Source organism: Oreochromis niloticus, unplaced genomic scaffold (genome assembly GCF_001858045.2).
Source record: "Oreochromis niloticus isolate F11D_XX unplaced genomic scaffold, O_niloticus_UMD_NMBU tig00002041_pilon, whole genome shotgun sequence".
Classification (NCBI taxonomy): Eukaryota; Metazoa; Chordata; class Actinopteri; order Cichliformes; family Cichlidae; genus Oreochromis; species Oreochromis niloticus.
The window spans coordinates 66,882-88,076 of NW_020327543.1; the positions used below are offsets into that span (position 1 = coordinate 66,882).

Consider the following 21,195-nt stretch of genomic DNA (forward strand, 5'->3'; position numbering starts at 1 on the left):
TCCACACTGAGTCCTCTGTTCTTTGCTTGTGTTTCTCCTCAGAGTCCATCCAGCAGAGCTGTCATCCTCCTCACAGCTCAGAGACACAAAGTCTCCTTTAAAGAACTGAGAGCTGCTGGGACTCACAGTCAGACGAGCTGTGAGGGTTACAATGAAAAACTGATGATCTGTTAGACTTTACATTGTGAAACATGAACCCAATCAGGTCATATCAGTGAGCATTTATCAGGTTTAAACTGTGACAGACGAAGGTTACTGACCTTGGTTTGTTGTGCAGCTCAGCAGTGAGATCAGAACTAAAGAGAAATGACACTCAGGCTGATTTGAGGTGAACATAAAGAACAACTCCACACAAACAGCTGACAAACACACAAACTCTGATATATCTGCTCGTTTTCTCTTTGATTTAATGTATTTCAAGAAAATTTGGAAAAACTAAAGGTGAAAAGTATGTAATGGTAAACTAGTAACATCTCATATGTATATTCATACAGTTTGTACTCTTCTTGCTCCTGTACTCGAATAAATTCGAGTACAAAAACAGCACTGAATGTAATTGTTGTGATCATAAATGTGTGTACTGACTAAACCGTTTATTTAATGCAAAATACCTTTTACTTTTAAAAACCACAGTAAACTCATGTGTCCACTGTGCAGCTGTGTTGATATAATGAGTGAATGATTTGATCTTTTCACTGCCTGCTGTGTTTCCTCGACTCCTGAGCAAAGATAAAGAGTCAGTTCAGACCTGCAGTTGGTCCTCGGGGTGTTTTGAACTTGAATTCAGCCTGATTTGTTTTTCATGTCTTCTCCTCCATCATCAGTTATCAGGAGAGCAGACAGTCAAAGTACAAGAATTCAAACAAACACAGAGATTCTACTTACAGAGCAGACACAGCACAGATGTTTCCTTCATCGTCCTTCTCACTCATTTGAGCTTTTTTTCATTTCTGTCACTGACACCAAGTAAAGCCCGCCCTCTTCCTCTGAGCACCAGCTTTCTATTGGTTCAAACACAGAGGCGGGGACTAGATTTTAAATAAGAAAAAAGTGATTAAAATTGCCTTTAACATTTATCGGTTCTCTCAGATGAAAAGAAATCATAAAATTAAATTGTCCTCTGTTCTCAGTGATCTGTAGTTTGGTTGATGAACAAATCCAGTGGTTCCCAAACTTTTTTTGCTGGGCCCCCCTTTGTTTTACAAAAAATGTTCGCGCGCCCCCCTTCCGTGCGCGCACGCACAGACACATCCTCCAACCACACACACCCATATTTTTCTCCACTGCGGTTTATTTCACACCTGAAACATTTAGTAAACAATTAAGCAAATACAAATAAATTACAGGTGGTAATAAAATAAACTACCAACTCTTTTATGCTACGTCCGCACCTACACGGGTATTTTTGGAAGCGCAGCTGTTTCGTCCACACGTAAACGGCGTTTCGAATCATTGAAAACTGAGATTTTTTAAAACTCCTTTTTTGCGTTTACGTGTGGACGAGGAATACAGAGTTCGTCACGCAATGTCAAAGGTATGTGCCTTTAATCACGTCACGCTGTGCGCCACGTTATTGTTTACATGAGATGAATTGCAGAATGTCAGATATTCAGATTAACAGTATTTTGTCTCTATCTTCTTTTACAAGCTTACATATTCACACACAGTTACTGTCCCTCCATTTAGAAAGGCAGAGGCGTATGGAAGAAATATAGTATCATCAGAATCAGTGGCGGTCCTAGCCTGTTGGCGCCCTGGGCGAACACTCCGTCTGCCCCCCCCCCCCAACACACACACACACACACACACACACACACACATATATGAAGAGAGAGAGAGAGAGTATGCATAGTATGGAAACGGCTACTAAACAGACATCATAATTCGTCATACAATGAGAACAGGACAAATCAACAATTGACAATGACTAATTAGTATTATATTATTGTATATATTGTTTGGAGTTTAGTCTGTTACTGTTACTATTTTTACCATTTCTTCTTGGAGCAACTGTAACCCACATAATTTCCTTAGGGATTAATAAAGTATTCTGATTCTGAATGTTTTAGGATACATGACCTGCCATTATCCAATGACACACCTGCTTACCTGCATCTTTTGCTCGTTTCTCCTTGTAGGAGCCATAATTAAATGTATTGAATTTTAATGATCACTGGGTTTTTATTTGTTTCGTTGCTATGGTGATGTGTAACGGGAGTCACGTGGCTGCTAGTGGCGACATTAAGAGGGCGTTGTCAGTCTGTCATTCACTGGTTTGATTTTGACACAGAGAAGGGCTGGGTAGAACGAGTTTCCCCTTGTTGCATTAGAGCCTGTGATGTTTTAAGACTGAATCGCGAGCCGATCACATTACTCTGTAAACTTTTTAAGCACTTTAATAAACAAGCAAGCAATTCCACCTCTCGCATTATTGCGTAAAGTTGACAGCGCGTCAGGCAAATAGGCTCAGTCCCCGGCCTCTTCTTTTCTCTTTTTTTTAAACTTTAAAAACGGGTTGTGTGTGAGACTTTAAATCAACAAAATATAAAATATATATTTTAAATTGTTATTGATCCCTTTACCCTGAGTCCTAAAGTGTATATTTATTTTTTTACTCTTAAATATTTATTGTCCGTTTTCTTGCACTGCTGTGACTGGAGCCTCGTCGTCTCGTCTCTCTATGTACTGTACTGTGTGTAGCGGAGATGACAATAAAGTTTACTTTGACTTCAGCAGCGAGCAGGCGCACCGAGGGCTCTCATGCTCACTTTTCGCGTATAGAATTTTGAAAAAACATCGGTGTAAATTATAAGTCTGTATCATGATGTCTGGTGTTTTCGTGTTGTTGGTTTGTTTTTATTTTCTTTTATTTTGCGAGTTGGTTATTAGATGCTGCTCCAGCCAGCCAGAGAATCCCCCGCAGCCCCGCCCTCTCCTCCCTGTGCCGCAAGCAGCAGGCTTACCTCGCAAACGGAGGGCGCCCTTACTCCCAGCAAATGGGTGATAGAAAACCGATCGGTGCCTGTGTCATCCCCAGTATGCGCTGGCTGATGTCGGGGCAGCATGAGTACTAGCAATTTTTTTTTTTGCCGATGCCCGTGATGCCGCCCCCACCACGATGCCGCCCCGGGCAACTGCCCGTGTCGCCCGTATCTAAAACCGCTACTGATCAGAATCCAACTATTTTTAGACATTGAATTTATAACACTGAATTTTTATCCTCCAAATTTCCCTGCAAAAATATTCACCTGCAAAAATTCACCTGCAAAAAATTCAACTGCAAAAATTCACCTGCAAAAATTCACCTGCAAAAAATTCACCATCAAATATTCACCTGCAAAAAATTCACCTGCAAAAATTCACCTGCAAAAAATTCACCATCAAATATTCACCAGCAAAAAATTCACCTGCAAAAATTCGCCTGCAAAAATTCAACTGCAAAAGTGATGAACTTAAATGACCCAAGCCAGAGCAATCAGCACTAGATCGAGTCGAGCGGCTCTCAGCCAATTAAATTACGCTGTTTGATCACATGACATCGTTAGCCAGCAGTGTGTCTCCTAGAAGATAGCTGTTTAGAGGTGAGGGATTAAGGCTGTATCCCAATTCAGGATCTGCAGCCTTAAAGTACGCAGCCTCAACGGTCTTCAAGGGCCGCGTACTCAAAGACCGCTAAGGCCGGAAGTGCGAGGCTCGTGAAATGGGACGGTCTAGCCTCCGTCGCGCTTCCCAGGTTGCCTAGCAACCATAACACCAACCGCTGGAAACGTTTCATACAGCTTTGTTTGACAGAAATGAAGGAGAACATATTTTGTTCGTGTGTTTGTTTCTACACCAGCTTTGTGTGATTTAATAAGTATCTGAGGCTGAGACCACAGGACTGTAAAACATGATTGTTGGCCTTCATATCTGTACTGAACAGTCATTTAAGATTAGCTAGTAAACAACAATTAGCCAATGTTGTTCATGAGACTAAAGTCAGTGTAAATATGATATGGCCAATATTATAGTTATTATATTAATCATTATAAGTTATTACAGCAGTGAGTTTGAACTCTCAAATCAAATAACTTCTATTGTCACATCACATGTGCAGGTACACTGGTACAGCGCATGTGAGTAAACTCTGTCAAATACTGAGCTTCAGTAAAGATTCAAGTTCCAGTTATTTATAAGTCCTATCACCTTAAATCTTCACTCAGACAAATATCTTTGACAGTGCATATATAGGTGTATTATATATAAGAGACAAATGTCGTTCGTTTAATATGTTGGCATTACTAAATTTGGCTCAATGCTTACATATATGTGTAAAAAGAAAATGTACGAGCTGTGAAAACTGTTTCTAATAAACAAAGAGTAGACTGATATATTAAATATTCCTTTATTGGGTGAGAAAATCAGACCATGTCATAACTGCTTTAAGTCACACAGAATAGATATCAGAGCCTTAAACAGGCCGACTTCTGCTAAATGGGTCAAACTGGGCAGAAACTATACAAACACATGACATCCTTATAGAATATGATGTAACACTATAGATCAACTTACCTCAGAATATATAAAGCATACAAACAATTACAACAATATGATGCAACAAACTACTAATCCAAAATACTGAAAGCTTCATAGAACTGAAACAAACATTTATTTTTAGCTCCATTCTGCTGCTGATACATACTTTAGGTTTCTGAATATTAAACTTGTTTCTACCTTTCATAGTGTGTAACTTGAAGGCCCTGAGTACTTTCTCCCACACTGAAAACACTGGGATGATAACATTATTTGAACATTACCTAATAAGACTGATTCAGGACAGACAATTAGTTATGTTAAACTTTCCTAGCAGTCCTTCACAAACAGGGAACAGTCTGTCTATTCTCTCCATCTGTCAGCTGCTGCTGGCTCTTCCTCCTCCTCTTCCTCACACACTGCTGAGTTTGTCCTGGTGGATCATCAGGGGTGCAAAGCCTCACAGATGATGTGCAGCAGTGGATCCCTCAGTCTGTCCTCACTCTGGACACTTGCAGTTGTCACACATGGAAATCAAATGTGTGATAAGCTGCAGGATTCAAACACAAGTGTAACTTATAAATACATGTTCATACTTTTATTCCACAATCAGAGAGAAAGAAACAGAGAGAGAGTGCAGGACAGACAGACAGGTGACAGTCTCAGGTGTACACACTGCTACAAAACAGCACAAGAGAAGGAGGATTTAGTGTTTGTGTTATTACGAGTGCTAAACAAGAAGAGTTCCAGATGGTCCAGTGGACACATGTGTGACTCCTGTGATTAAAGCATCTTTCTTTCAGCTTAACGAGTGAACCGTCAGCTCGTTCAAACACACGTTAAAGTCCGTTTGGCTCGACACCACCGAACAGAGGCAGCAATATAACATAGCTAACATTAACAGTGTAGTGAATCCTGCTTGTGCCGTCATATTCAGGACTGCAAACCGAGCAGCATCACTGACTTTCAGCTTGTTGTGTTTGTGGATATATGACTGACTTTAATTATCCATAAAATCATCACATTCTCTGTAAGAGAATCAATGAGTACTAAAAATGTGCACCTTTACCTGTGTGTTTTCTGGAACAGGAACAGGGTGATATCTGTGACACAACTCCCACAGCTGGTTGGGACTCGTGTTGTTTTCTGTTCGCAGTGGATGGTTGTCCCATCCACTGCAAAATGTATTAAAATCATCCTCCAGTCGAGGAAGAAAGATGTAATGGCAGCAAAAGAGGTGTGCAGCATTTGAAATGTCAAGAAGGTCTTCTTCCTCAAGGTTGTGAAGAACATCGTAGTAAATGCATGCAACGGCCACCCAGAGGTCTCTCCACAGTCGCTCCATTCTGAAATAATATATATAAAAAAAAAATATTTAAATTAGGTATGGCCTTTCTTTGGTGTGTATGAGAAATTCCCTGCTTGTTCTAACCCTACATGAAATGTGTGCATGACAACAGTAATAATATATTATCAGGGCATGTAGGAAGGACCCAGGCATATCACTTAAAAGGTGCCAAAAGGGTTGTAATGATCAGTGGCAATACATGAGATGACAACCAGACCATTAACACAGAATGAACATTCAGGGAAGGAAGTAACAGACTGGAAAGGTGTGTGAATAACTAAAAATAGGGCAGAGTCCTGAAGGCTCTTTGGGTTTGTAGGACCTGTCCAATATTTTCTTCCTTGAGGGGTAAATAATGGAAATTGAAAGAAACAACAACAACAAAACACCTGACACATATGAGACAATATATCCTGCTGGATAGGGCACTGTTCTCTAAAGACATTTTACTATAAAACTTTTTTCATAAAACTATTGTTACGTTCTTTGTCTAGGCGAGTATCGAACGCAACAAGAAGTTGGCCCACCCACACACCACCCAAATAAGTACACAAACCACAATATCTTCTAAAAGTGCTAAGCAGCCATTTATTTTGCTTCAGCTGTGAGCAGTGCCAAAAATAACAAACAAAACTCCCTACTGGTCCCTATGCTGTCCTACACAAAATAAAACCAACCAAAAGACAATCCACTTACCTAACTTTCTAACAAAAACAGGAGAAAACTTAATCAACAAAAATGGCTTCTCACGCCTACTAGGCTGCTGCAGTGAAGGATATATACACAAGGTGAACAAAATGTACGATCGCTACTTGACAAGACTATTTACAACTATTTACAAAACTAAGACACTAACACCAAACACACGAGTGGAACATGGTGGATACACAGACGGACCAGCCAGCACAAAGACAGAAGACGCGACTTAAATACACACAGAGAAACACAGGGAGATTACACACAGGTGGGGAACACAGCTGGGAATAATCAACCAGACGAGACAGAGGTAAACTGAACACACTCACATGAGACGCAGACCTTCACAATAAAACAGGAAATGAGAACACTACACCAAGACGAAGACCTGACACTGAGAGACAGAATGACACATGGACCCTGAACTAAACTAAACGTAAGATACAACCGAGAACAAAATCCTTAAACATGACATAAAACAAAACACTGACAACATTAAATCATAACATTATACCCTTTAAATGTTTATGTATTTTTAAATAATGGAAATAAAGCTGCAACACCTTCCATCTTATGTCAGAAACATTTGAGGTTGACAGTATTTTATGAGAACAAACCTCTGATTGTGCTCACTCATTCCTGAAATGAAACTGCCTCTTCCTGTGCCACAAACAGTAAACATCAGCTGTGCAACCTCCACATTTTCCCATCCGTGGTTGCAACGAATCCTGAAAACAAAGAGAAGTACCTCAAAACATTCGAAGCTTTAAACAAACTTAGATCTGATAATAAAGAACTTCTTATGCCTTAATCAGAGTGTTTTTAAAAAATGTAAAAGAATCCTTAAAATCTTTGATTGCTACTGCTCTAGAAGGCATAAAAAAGAAAAAAAAAAAAAAAATTGTCTCATGAATGCACTTTCCAGCATGTGTCAGTATGAAGTTTAATTTAACACAGCTGTTAAAACATTTTTCAGGATTTACCGGGTTGGTAACAATTATTTAGATTTATTGAATTTATAGGAAATTACACAAGTGCCATCTTGTATCATTATGATCTGTGTAAAGAGACAAGTTTAAGAATATTTTTGCAAAAATACGTTAAAGTTGGAAGTAATTGGCCGATGTTCCAATCTTGAAGATCAGCTGTGCCCATTTGTTGCACATTGTGGGAATGGAAAAGTTGAGGCCCTTGCAGGCTACCCACAATTTTCCCCAAACTGAGCGACCCAGCTAATTCAACACCTTTACCAAGCAGTGCTGTTATGTAATTGGATACAAGGGGTGAGACAGTAATATTTTCCCTCCTTGGTTGTAGCTCCCTGACATTACAAGGGTAATCATTTTATGATGTCGGGTTCAGTGTTACACCAGGATTTCAAATACAATATCATCATCAATAAGAATTAGTATTATCATTTCAGAATTGTAGGTAACCACTTTTAAATGCCATAGACTACTTATTTGTTTAATTTGATGTATTCTCTCTAGGAGAAAGCAGAGGGAATATCCGGTTTAACTTATGCTATCTGTTTAAGTTTAGATTTGTAAAGATATTGACCATATCCTTTTCTGAAAGTGTGGATATAATGGATGGGGTAAGGTACTGTCATGCCACAACTTTATAGTTGTTAAATTCTGGGTACAAGTATACATGCCCATCTTGTACATGTTTTTTAATATTATTATCATCATCATCATCATCATCATCCTACCCAATTACATGTTTCTTTTACTCAGGTTATGCTGTTTTAATGACTTTACAGTATAATTTACATTGTGTTCCTTCAATTTTCCCTAATTGTATGTTATATTAATCCCATATTTCCGTTTTAATATTTCTAATGTTTGCCTTGTTTTCTTCGCTGCCTGGTCTGCTTCTGTCTCGCCTGTATGGATGCATTTACACCTAAATTTCCCCAACAAATGATGTTTTAATTCACAACTATTCCAGTGAAACACGAGTCTCCCATCTTCCTGATACCGGTCTCGAGTTTTTGGTCACCAAAGCATACACCAACTTCATACTGACGGACATATCACTGCCCTATTCCCGCCTTGTCTGACCGTGTTTTGTGGCTTTGGTTCACTTTACCTCACTCTTCCCCATTCTTGTCATTAAATCAGGCCGTTCTGCAACCATGGCAGCCATTCACTCTATGGCTTTATTCATGGTGTATTTTACCCCTTCACCAAATGCCGTTCTCGTTTCCCACATTATATTTGCAGTGTTCGTCTATCTATCAACATCTGCGGAGTATGGTTTTGTACCGAGTATCCTATTTTGTAGAGCACAGCATGTAAAGGTTAGCTCGGTTAGCAGGATGGTAGCATGTAGCGCTTAGTGAGACACGCATCAGACGAGTTGAGCAAAGACCCCGTCTGTGTACTTTATACGTGACCAACAGATTTAAATAAAATTAACGTTTCAAAAGACAAACCTGAAGATAAAACATAATATACTTACCGGAGAACCGCCAGGGTTTGCCGCTGCCATCTTGCCGCTCCTGAATTCAAAACTGCCTCTGCAGACAGGCAGGGGAGGCGCGGAAATTTTCTTTGAGTTAGTCAAACGTTTTCCTCAGTTCGAGTAGATGATAAAATAAAAGAAAAATGAATGGGATTTTAAGTAGGACTAGGCGTCCTGTAATGATCTCTATTTAGGAGAAAAACTTAATCCCTCACCTCTAAACAGCTCTCTTTTCAGGAGACACACTGCTGGCTAACGATGTCATGTGATCAAACAGCGTAATTTAATTGGCTGAGAGCCGCTCGACTCGATCTAGTGCTGATTGCTCTGGCTTGGGTCATTTAAGTTCATCACTTTTGCAGTTGAATTTTTGCAGGCGAATTTTTGCAGGTGAATTTTTTGCTGGTGAATATTTGACGGTGAATTTTTTGCAGGTGAATTTTTTTCAGGTGAATATTTGATGGTGAATTTTTTGCAGGTGAATTTTTGCAGGTGAATTTTTGCAGGTGAATTTTTTGCAGGTGAATATTTGATGGTGAATTTTTTGCAGGTGAATTTTTGCAGTTGAATTTTTTGCAGGTGAATTTTTGCAGGTGAATATTTTTGCAGGGAAATTTGGAGGATAAAAATTCAGTGTTATAAATTCAATGTCTAAAAATAGTTGGATTCTGATGATACTATATTTCTTCCATAGAGGCGTCACGGTGTGATTATTTTACGTGTAGTTGTTTTTTTCCTGTCTAATAATATTCAACATTGCTATCAATACATTTTTCAAAAAATGCCTCTCTGTGCAAAATGGGTTCAAAAACATAAACAACTATGGGATACTGTTTGTCCGTGATTTGAACAGGGGGAACAAATCGTGGCAGGATCAGCCTGATGTTATTTGTATCCCGCTGTAACTTTACTGTATAAAGAGCTAACATCTCCATTAGTCATTACAAGAAGTGTTTGTGAACTAAAAATTAAGAATGTGGGATACTGTTTGTCCGTGATTTGAACAGCCCAGCGCTGCTCCCGATGAAGGGAAAACCAATTCTGCAGGTGGAGACCTACCTCGGCAGTTGTGCAGGTGAATCCAAATGGAAGATATGCTTCATCATATTTTCTAGTCTTTGGCTTAGAATGAAGTTGGTTTGGAAACATATTCAGTGATGCCTCATCTTCTGCTTTGCGTTTGTGTGGGAGCCCCATGCTAGCAGTGTACAAGTGTTGTTGTTTTTTCCCCCTTTTCATACCAGCCCCCCCCCCGCAATGGCTCTGCGCCCCCCCTAGGGGTCGGGCCCCACACCTTGGGAAGGTCTGGTTTAGGCCAACATTTTACTCAAATACTTCGGGCCATATTTAAGTATTTTGTTATGATCTCTAATTTGAGTTTCTAGTTATAATCTTGATTGTTTTATGTTGTAAAATAATCAAGCCACAAATTTGTCCTGCTTTGTTAACCTATTGGCTTGTTGTAAAGTGCTGATAAGTGTCGTGAAGCGGGTGTGTGCAACACGAAGGGGTGATGAAAGGTTAAGCAAGTAAGCAGGATGTGGAGCAACAGTTTTCTGACCATTGCTGTTTGTTGTTTAGTTATTTTATTTTGGGAGGTCAGCTTTTTTGTGTGTGACAGACAGCTCACTCATAGGAGTCCTCCCTCCATGGTCTGTATATTCCAGCTGTGGCCACGCCCCTTTTCTACCTGAAGGTCAAAGGACTCCTAAAGGATCCACCTTTGCATGATTCCAGCTCCTCCTGCTGCCTCCTCTCTCCTTCTGCCAGGAGGTCTGAGCTCCAGTTTTCATGAGACTGTATGATTGTATCTGGATGTTACTGATTTACAGGTATCTGTGTGATGATGATGATGATCAAAGACATCAATACAATACAACACAAACTGTGATAGAGGACATAAAGTCAGAGAGATATATGTTTTGAAACAACAAGGAGCAGCAGGCACGTCTAGTACACGTAGTGTGGCAGCAAAAAAATGACATACAAGCAGAGCACAGCAGCCAGCACAACACAACCTTTGGCTCCTTCGCTCTAGTTAGCAGTGAGCGCATCATGGTGTAAAAGGGCCTTGACTCACACTGCACTGAAGCAGTACTGTCGCCATCCTCCATCTTTAAAATGTATCACCCTTCCAGGACCTGAAGCTTGGTAAAGTGAAACCACAAAACCACGACATAAGCCAAACCCATCTGTTCCCTGATTGGCGTGACACTGACCAATCAGGTGAAAGAAAGGAAAATCAGGTCAAAATTCGTACTCGTACGTTGAAACTCACACACAAGCAGGAACTTGGTAGAGTTTACACGTAGTTTTTTGCTTTGTATCTGTAACCGAACTTTAACAATACAATTTGTAACTTGTGGAACTCTTTTTTACACACACAAATTCTCATCTATAGATGCACAAACACAACATTATCAAATATTTTGGTTTACGAGGTTACAAAACTTCACAACTACACAGTCTGATTTACAAGTACACAATATTTATGACCACAATTGGAGCCCATAGAGCTGCTCTGGGTGTTTTACATGTACTGGTTCAGTTCATCATGTTCACTGTTCAATAACTAAATGTCACAAATATTTGATTTATTTTTCACTTTCTGTAAAATTAACAGTGTGATAGCTGTTAGCATGGTTCTCGAAACATGCAGACAAAATTCATCAGTATTATCCAACATTTAATCCACACTATCAAGGTAACGTCTCTGACACAGACAGAAACACTTCACTAAGTCCAGAAATGTTTCAAACCTCAGTATAAGAAAAAAATCCACAGTGTAAATAACAAACACACAGAGATATCAAATCTACATTTCATGGTCTCCAAACTGATGGTTCACAATCCTTTTATTGAACAGCTTTGAATGTGATCACACAGTAAAAGCTACAAAATGTACAGAATAAAATTACCATTCGTAACTGAAACATTGTGTTAGTTTTAACCTTTTTCCTTATTAATCATAAATGAATTACTTTAAATGATGACACCTTTAAGGCCCTTGAACATCGAGCGCTTTTGCCGTGTATATTTAGTCAACCCTTCTAACATTTAGCCTCTTACCTTTTCTATACCATGAGATAAAATACACCATATTACGATTGTCTTTGACCTTAAATAACATATAACAGTGAATCTTGTAAACCTTTGCATCACTGACTAAACATGACAAATTTACCGAGGTGTGAGCGCCCTCTAGTGGGTGAAAACTTAACTGTTACACTCATTAGCCGTCAGCAGCTTTATGCTCCGTGAAATAACAAAGTGCACATTTACACAACAAACTTTGATACCAACCTTGTTCCCTCATCAACCAGATGCCAGGGAACTATTTGCAACATAGAATTCCACCTTAACAGACGTCTTTTCCCCATTTCTTAAACGTTGAGCAAACCTCTCTGTACGCTGGAGCTCGTGCTGCTGTATAGTTTACATCGACTGATGTTTGATACCTTGTCGTTCTACACCTTTCCAAATAAAAACATTAGCTGAGTCCAAGCTACAACAGAATAATAAGCACGTATGAACCAGTTTATGAAGGAAAATATTAATGAGGTCATTTACAATGAGTGACTGAGACTCATTGATGAAATAACAGAGGATGATAACAGGATCAGACTAATCCAGTAGTTTATTATTTCAAACACAGAGACACTCACACACTGACCTTTGTTCTCTGTGCTACATGCAAACATTTGGAGCTCACAGACTCTGTGATCACTGAGTTTTCAGGCTTTTCTAATGCTGTGTGTGAGCAGCAGGAAACACAAACACACATACAAGACCAAACATACAACACAAGCAGCTACACTTTTTAAACACAAATAATAATGTTCAAAATACCTGAATGAAGGAAAACAATCAACATTTGTAACATTTGTGTTATAAATGAACAAACAAATAAATTCTGAGTGCATCATTCAGTTAAAAAATAAATCTGCAGCACTTCATAGAAACTCAGATTTACAGTTCCAGTGACGGGACTCAGGAGGTATGTAACCAACCACGACTTTGTTCATGCAAATATCGACATGTGTGGTCTCCACAGAAACGTTAGACTCTAAGCTAAATGTCCACATAAACCATTTCTACAATCACCAAAAAACAGCAAAAACAAGCGTGATTAAAAAAGCAGTTATATAATTATGCAAAAGTCCACTAAGTGAGTCTGTGTTGGATCAACACTCAGGCTGATGAAGCTGTTGGCTCATTTTCTCTAACTCATTTTTTTACAGCTCGACATGTCAGAGTGACGTCCTGTCCAGACTCAGCTGGAATGTTTTTCATCTCTGAAAGAGGAAACAACACAGAGCAGAGAGGTTAAAGGTCAAAGTACAATTATGATCAGAATGATTGACTTTAAATATTTGACATTTGAGTTTTTAGTCATGTTGGATTTGATTTAATTATTTAAATGTTTTAAAGTGGAGTTTTCATAGTTGAACATGTTCTGTTGTCTCTTTCTCTTTAATCTCTCTCACACTCCTGTCACACTGGTGTGTGTGACTGCAGCAGCATCTGCACATGTGCAGCTGTCGCTGCTCCTCCTACACTCAGCTTCAGTCTAACCTGATGCCACACTCAGCACTTCCTGCTTATAGTTTGTTAACATGTTGATGTTTGGTAGGTTTGACTGTGAACTTCAAAACACAAGAATTTAAATATGAAGCCAGAGTGATGTGTTAGTGAGCTGTGTCGGGCAAACAGTCAGAGTCGTCTCTCTCACCAACCTGGTTAAATCACCATGGTAACGTATGCTGAACACATGTAAATATGGAGCTGAACATTATTTATATTTGTTCTGTAACAAAAGTTGAATAAAAGTTTCAGAGTATCAGGATCAGACAGAAATCTGTGAGTGTGCAACTCCATAAATCTGTAGCTTCATAACAATCATAACACTGTGACTGTAAAACACTCTCAGCTGTATTTAATGAAAAGATGATGAAACCTGCTGAGTGTAAAATAAGCAGCATCAGTTACAGAGAGGGTTGTTACACACACTTTGTTTTTCTTCCTGCTGCATTCAACACACACAAAGTTCATAGAAACATGAAAGAGCTCAGTTTGACTGAGACAACATTTCTACATCCAAACTGAGTCACAGCTCATTCATTTGTAACTGATCAATGATCCTGAACACAATCAGGCAGATTATTGATCGTCTATAATCCACAGAGCTTCATCTACACTCAGATCATCACACAGCGTTTGTGTTGTCACTTCATTCAGTGTGTGTAACAGCTGATCTCAGGTCTGTGTTGTTCATCTCTCACAGAACAAGTTCTTACAAACAGCTGAAGCTCCAACACAAAAACACTCACTGACTCTGAGATCAGAGCTCAGAAATTCATGTGTGTTTGTAACACAGTTTGACTTTGTGTCAGTAAATCTCATGAACGGCCTGAAGATGAAGAAACTGTAGTTCAGAGTCACTGACAGACAGCACAGACACACACTGTTGGTCTGAGTCTGAACATGATGATCATCAGAGAAATAACATCAGACTCTGAACATCCAGCTTTCTACAGCCGTCTGCTGGATGTTCACCATCATTTATTTATCTTTGTGTTTGTTCATCTGACTCACATTCATGCTGAAGATGCTCTGCTACATGTGGATCAGCAGGATTCAGTTTCCTTTTTCTGTAGATAAAGAAACCAAAAACAGCAACAAGAAGAAGAAGCACAGCAGGAACTGACAGACCAACTATCAGTCCAACAGATCCATCCTCTGTATCTCCTCCTCTCTGACCTGCAGGTGAGAAACAGGTGTGAGGTGTCAGCTGTCAGGTAGGTGATGAGTGAAGAACAGAACAGAATCCATTTCCTCTTCAAACTGCTGTCAGACATTATCTACTGCACTCTGATCACATCACTCAGACCAGCTGCTTTCTACAAAGTCTCATCAACAACATCTTTAGAAACAAACATCAACAACCAGGAAGCAGCTTCACCTCTGATCACACACACACTCAACTCTACTCACTCACCTGGAGGATCAACATGAAGGTAGGTGGTGTTGATTAGAGTCACAGGTCCTCTCACTCGCTGCACAACACCACACTCATATGTTCCAGCATCATTAATCGTCACGTTGTTCAGAATCAAAGACACGTCTCCATCCTTCATCTGTCTGTCCTGCAGATCCACCCGGTTCTTAAAAGATGGATGCTGGTTGGCTGGAACAAACTGACCATCCCGGTACAAAAGCACATATTGTTCATCTCCCAGGTCAGCTCTGCTCCACTCTAAAACTATGATGTTGTTGTTCAGAGCTCGACATGTCAGAGTGACGTCCTGTCCAGACTCAGCTGTGATGTTTTTCTGCTCTGAAAGAGGAAACAACACAGAGCAGAGAGGTTAAAGGTCAAAGTGCAACTGTTCACTTCTACAGCAGCCAATCAGAAACACACAATAAAAGATTGTCTTCTGTTATTAGATGATGATCTTTGATTGTGTCTCTTCTTGTGTCAGCTGCTCCCTTCAGGCGTCACCACAGCGAGTCTTCTCCTCCTCCTCACCTGATCCCGAGCATCTTCATCAGGGCTGATTTGTGACAGAAGGACAGCAGCAAGAGTGAAAGGGAAGGTTTAAAGATGGCAGTGAGCTGCTGTGATGTTTGCTTTGGAGACTCTGACACAAAGACAGGAGGCCGAGCTGAACATGTTCAGATTTTCATTGAGAGCAGAAAGGACGAGATTATGAAGGAGTTGATCAGAGGGAAGCTCAGGCTGAGAGGTTTGGAGACAAAGTTCATGAGAAAGACTGAGATGGATGAAAAACATCATCTGAAACCATTTTGTGAACAAATAAAAACAAATCTTTAGTTTTAGAATCTGTTAGTTTGATCAAATGTTGTTGATGGACGAGTTCATTGAGACTCTGGATGTCTGTCAGACTGAGTCACTGCTTTTATTGGAACAGCTGTACTGATGCTCCTAAATCTGGCCTCTGACACAAACCTCCAAACAGTAAGAATGAAAAAAGAATAAAACCATTAAAAACTCTTCAAGCAATAAATAATCAAACCTGAAAAAGAAGAAAATCATCTGGAAACTAAACTGAACTAAACACAAAAAGTCCAAATGGAATAAAAACTAATGAGAAAATACAAAACTACAATAACTCTGTTGCACAAACAACAACATGTGCTGATAATAAGTGAACATAATGTGTGAGAGAAAGCAGCCTCTCATTATAAGACACTGAGTCTCTGCATGCTGCCTTTATGGAGCTACAGCTGTTTGTATACACCAGGGGTGTCCAAACTTTTTTCGCTGAGGGCCACATACATAAAAATATCGGAGGGGCTGGGCCACTTACTAGAAATTAGAAAACTTACTAGAAACCTTTACTGTTTTAAAAATCACTTAAAAGTGGTCAAATGTGTTATATTGTTGAATATAATTAAAGACAAACCTGCCTTCATCACAGCTTTCCATAAATGGATCTTTATTGATTTATTCAGAAAAAGCTTTGGTAGCTCATTCTCAGAACAGCAGCCTCAGATTTCTTCTTAGACAGAAGATTTACAGCACAGAGAAAAAACAAAGGGGAAAATGGGGCGGGTACATTTCAAGCTTGTTATATAAGTTAGGCTTAGCAAAACATCTATTAACGTTCGTTTGAAACGATTATCAACATTAACAGACTGAACTGGACTTAATAACATGAGTGCATAATTTTAGTAAATTATTCTGGTGAGTATCAGCTGTGCTGGGTATGTAAATCGGGCCATCCAGCTGCGGTGCTGATCGTACGCCACTCGTGGCAAAAATCCGGACAAATGTCACTTGATCAAGGAGCAGATCTGCATCAGATGAGATCAGCTGACTTTGCGTGTGCGTGCGCTGTGCACAGCGCTGTGCACTCTGTGTGTTAACAAGAAAAACGCATATAAGAAAGCGGTGCGCAAAAGCAGAGTAGTGACAGAATTGATGCGCATTATTGATATTTGAAGCATGTGTACCTGCACATTAACACACACGGGTACTGTGGAATATATTTTTTACTCACCTAAAGTGCTCGTGCTCTCGTCCACTCCCCGCAAAAAAATTAGCAGCTGTGCGGTGTCTGTGGCGTCAGTGCTCTCATCGCATATGATGGAGTAAAAATCAAGAGGACAGCTTTATCAAACAGCTGTAGTTTAATATTGGCTGACGAGTCTTCAGTGCGTCGCACAACTGTATTTCTGGACATGCTGACGTTGTTGAAGTCCTGCACTTTTTCCGGGCACATTATTTCGGTGACTTTAACAAGGCAGCGTTTTATGAGGTCTCCATCCCGACCTCATAGCTGCTATTGGAGCCTTTTCCTGGACAATTTGAGCACAAAAAAAAAAATATTGCTGTTGACCCTGCAGGAGAGCTAGCATTTGCTTTAATTTCTGCTCTCGCTCAGCACCAGTGTAGGATGCATAGGCCTGATGTTTGGTTTCATAATGACGTCGTACATTATACTCTTTCATAACTGCCACAGTTTCAGTGCAAATCAAAACTTGGGGGTAAATTTCTTCTGTGATTGTCCTTTTTGGTGGAGCAACTACCTTGATCAACAGCAGCTCCCCCTGGTGTTAAAACTAAGAAGTGCAATACACTCAAGCAAAAGTTGAAGTGCGGGCCATTTTCTATTCAATTTATAAAATTACTTGCGGCCCAATTAAAACTAGACCGCGGGCCGCAATTGGCCCGCGGGCCGGACTTTGGACACGCCTGGTATACACTGAACAAAAAGCTTTGTAGCTGTATACTGACTCCTGACACTACAACACATCACACTGACACACACATTACACTTCTTTGTGTCTGTGCTGCAAACTGCACCAACACACACAGACTCCACCCAGCTTTGTGTCGATCGCAACACTGAATGAATCAGAAACTAATTGTTAGAGAAATATTATCAGCATGTAAACCAGACTGAGACTCTTTATCTCAGAAATAAACTCAGTTTAGTTTCTAACAGTTAAATCTGACCTGCAGAGACGAACAGGACAAACATCAGCGTGGAGCAGAGCGACGCAGTTACAGCAGACATGTCCGTGTTCTCTGTTTCTGCTGATCTGACTCTTAGTTTGTTCTAAATGTCTGAGTCTGTTGGTGTTTTCACTCAATAACTGAACCTGAGTTTAAACCTGAACACATCAGATTACATTTAAGGTTTAAATAAAGTTAAAGCTGCGGTTCAAACTCTTCCGTGTCTCGTGAGGACGTCGCGTTAGATGTTTGGTAGGTTGGACTGAGGATGCGCAGAAATAAGTGCGTCAAAACAAACGCGGCAAATTGAAAAAAAGTTTTAATGTTCAGTTGTTGAACGATCTCCACAGAACAAAATCAGAACCTCTCATGTGTCGTCATGTATGAACAGTTTGTGTTTCAGTCGCTGAAGCAGAAGAACATTTTGTTTCTGACGGCAGTTTGATATTAGTTTGTTCTAAATATCTGAGTCTGTCGGTATTTTCACTGAATAACTGAACCTGAGTTTAAGATCTGAGTGCATGAGATAAATTTGAAGGTTTCAAGATGCAAAATATCAGCCTACAAAAACAAAATCCAACTTAGTGTGACGATTGGTGCATCACACAATGGTATGATCTTAAGTGTGTCACAGAGAAAGAGGTAGAATAAATGCTGATCTGAGTGTTTATCGCTACTTTATAGGACTAAATGATGTCCAGAGAACACAAATATCGTCTGTCTCGTCCATCAGTCATCAGCTATGCGCTAAAGGCCACTGACTTATTTGAAACATGTCAATAATATAAATATAAGGAACAAAAGTGCCACATGAGTAGATGAGGAGGGAAAAGGACACTGAACTGTAGCCCTGGTAATCAGACCGGTGCCTCTCGCCTGATGATCGCTGGGATGGCCTCCACCAGCACCGCCTCCTCTATTGACTCTGAGGAGGACCGGCCAGCAGGAGGCAGCATTTAGCTGTAAATGGTTCTTTTCTGAACTGTTTCATCATCACTAACTGTAAACAGCTGTGCTGAGACATCTGGAATTTTCATCATCAAACTTGATCCAGTTCAGACTGCAGTGAGTCTCTCTGTGTGTTTGCCACACACACAGGTCTAATATCTAATGTTAAGACATTTATCAGGAACTCTCTGACTAACATTAATAATCTGTCACTCAGTGAATAACATGAACCATGTAAAGCAGAAGGTTTCAGATCACTGACCTGCATCAAGACTTCATGAGGATCCTCAGTGTCTGCTGCTCATCACGATGGAACAATAAAATAAAAATGTTCTTTTCTCTTGAATCAGTCCCAAAGCAGAAAGCAGCAGAACAGGACCCGACTGATCCAACTGTGACTCTGTTACTGAGAAGAGAAAAACCTTCTTCAGACTATTGATGCAGTCAGAGGGGAAGAGCTCTATAATTGTACACAGATTTCTAAACAGGAGGAGCCTTTGGTTTGTGGAGAAGTGGTTTTGAAATCATAATAACAAGTTTCATCTGTGGCCTGAATTCCAAATCAGAAACAGAGTTCAGGGAGTGTTTGTTGGAAGCTTTCCTATTATGAAATCATGTGTATGAGCCCTCTGGGACACTCTGTAATGACAATCTTCTTTATTCCTTAACCATATAAACATACATGATTGATTTTATTATTTATATTAAAAGAAAGGGCACTCACGCAAAAGTTTTGTTACGTTTTTTTGGTGCCTTGGCTGTAGGTTTCCTTGTGCACAGTCTTCCAGCTGGTCCTGGTTAATGTCTGCCAGGAAAAGAAGTTTCAATTAGTATAGAAAGTCTGTCAGACTGAGTCGCTGCTTTTATTGTAACAGCTGTACTGATGCTCCTAAATCTGGCCTCTGACACAAACCTCCAAACAGTAAGAATGAAAAAAGAATAAAACCATTAAAAACTCTTCAAGCAAGAAATAATCAAACCTGAAAAAGAAGAAAATCATCTGGAAACTAAACTGAACTAAACACAAAAAGTCCAAATGGAATAAAAACTAATGAGAAAATACAAAACTACAATAACTCTGTTGCACAAACAACAACATGTGCTGATAATAAGTGAACATAATGTGTGAGAGAAAGCAGCCTCTCATTATAAGACACTGTGAGTCTCTGCATGCTGCCTTTATGGAGCTACAGCTGTTTGTATACACTGAACAAAAAGCTTTGTAGCTGTATACTGACTCCTGACACTACAACACATCACACTGACACACACATTACACTTCTTTGTCTCTGTGCTGCAAACTGCACCAACACACACAGACTCCACCCAGCTTTGTGTCGATCGCAACACTGAATGAATCAAAAACTAATTCTTAGAGAAATATTATCAGCATGTAAACCAGACTGAGACTCTTTATCTCAGAAATAAACTCAGTTTAGTTTCTAACAGTTAAATCTCACCTGCAGAGACGAACAGGACAAACATCAGCGTGGAGCAGAGTGACGCAGTTACAGCAGACATGTCCGTGTTCTCTGTTTCTGCTGATCTGACTCTTAGTTTGTTCTAAATGTCTGAGTCTGTTGGTGTTTTCACTCAATAACTGAACCTGAGCTTAAACCTGAACACATCAGATTACATTTAAGGTTTAAATAAAGTTAAAGCTGCGGTTCAAACTCTTCCGTGTCTTTGAGGACGTCGCGTTAGAGTGACGTTTGGTAGGTTGGACTGAGGATGCGCAGAAATAAGTGCGTCACAACAAACGAGGTGAAGTGGAAAAGTTTCAGTGTTCAGTTGTTGAACGATCTCCACAGAACAAAATCAGAACCTTTCATGTGTTTGTGTTTCATACATACATACATGTAGGAACAGTTTCAGTCGTTTTCTGAACTGTTTCATCATCACTAACTGTAAACAGATGTGCTGAGACATCTGGAATTTTCATCATCAAACTTGATCCAGTTCAGACTGGAGTGAGTCTCTCTGTGTGTTTGCCACACACACAGGTCTAATGTCTAATGTTAACACATTTATCAGGAACTCTGACTAACATTAATAATCTATCACTCAGTGAATAACATGAACCATGTAAAGCAGAAGGTTTCAGATCACTGACCTGCATCAAGACTTCATGAGGATCCTCAGTGTCTGCTGCTCATCACGATGGAACAATAAAATAAAAATGTTCTTTTGAATCAGTCCCAAAGCCAAAAAAAGCAGAACAGGACCCGACTGATCCAAC

General features: G+C 39.8%; 1 protein-coding gene and 1 long non-coding RNA gene across 4 annotated transcripts; both read right to left on the minus strand.

Moving 5' to 3' along the window:
- Window positions 1–12,644: 12,644 nt before the first annotated feature.
- Window positions 12,645–20,766, minus strand: LOC109201364 (selection and upkeep of intraepithelial T-cells protein 8-like). Of its 3 annotated transcripts, XM_019357027.1 has the most exons (4): window positions 18,009–18,305; window positions 15,024–15,362; window positions 14,621–14,785; window positions 12,645–13,320 (listed from the first exon to the last, which is right to left on the minus strand). In XM_019357027.1, coding segments are annotated over exons 1-4 (567 nt in total). In that variant the 5' UTR covers window positions 18,070–18,305; the 3' UTR covers window positions 12,645–13,318. The 3 variants fall into 3 exon arrangements, with proteins under 3 accessions (XP_019212572.1, XP_025760292.1, XP_019212571.1); XM_025904507.1 differs by lacking the exons at window positions 12,645–13,320; window positions 18,009–18,305 and adding an exon at window positions 20,417–20,766 and having other exon boundaries at window positions 14,440–14,785; XM_019357026.1 differs by lacking the exon at window positions 12,645–13,320 and having other exon boundaries at window positions 14,440–14,785.
- On the minus strand, window positions 19,214–19,756 carry LOC109201434 (uncharacterized). The gene is made up of 2 exons (XR_002061474.1): window positions 19,681–19,756; window positions 19,214–19,362 (listed from the first exon to the last, which is right to left on the minus strand). It is a non-coding gene; the product is annotated as an uncharacterized LOC109201434 (long non-coding RNA).
- Window positions 20,767–21,195: the final 429 nt, after the last annotated feature.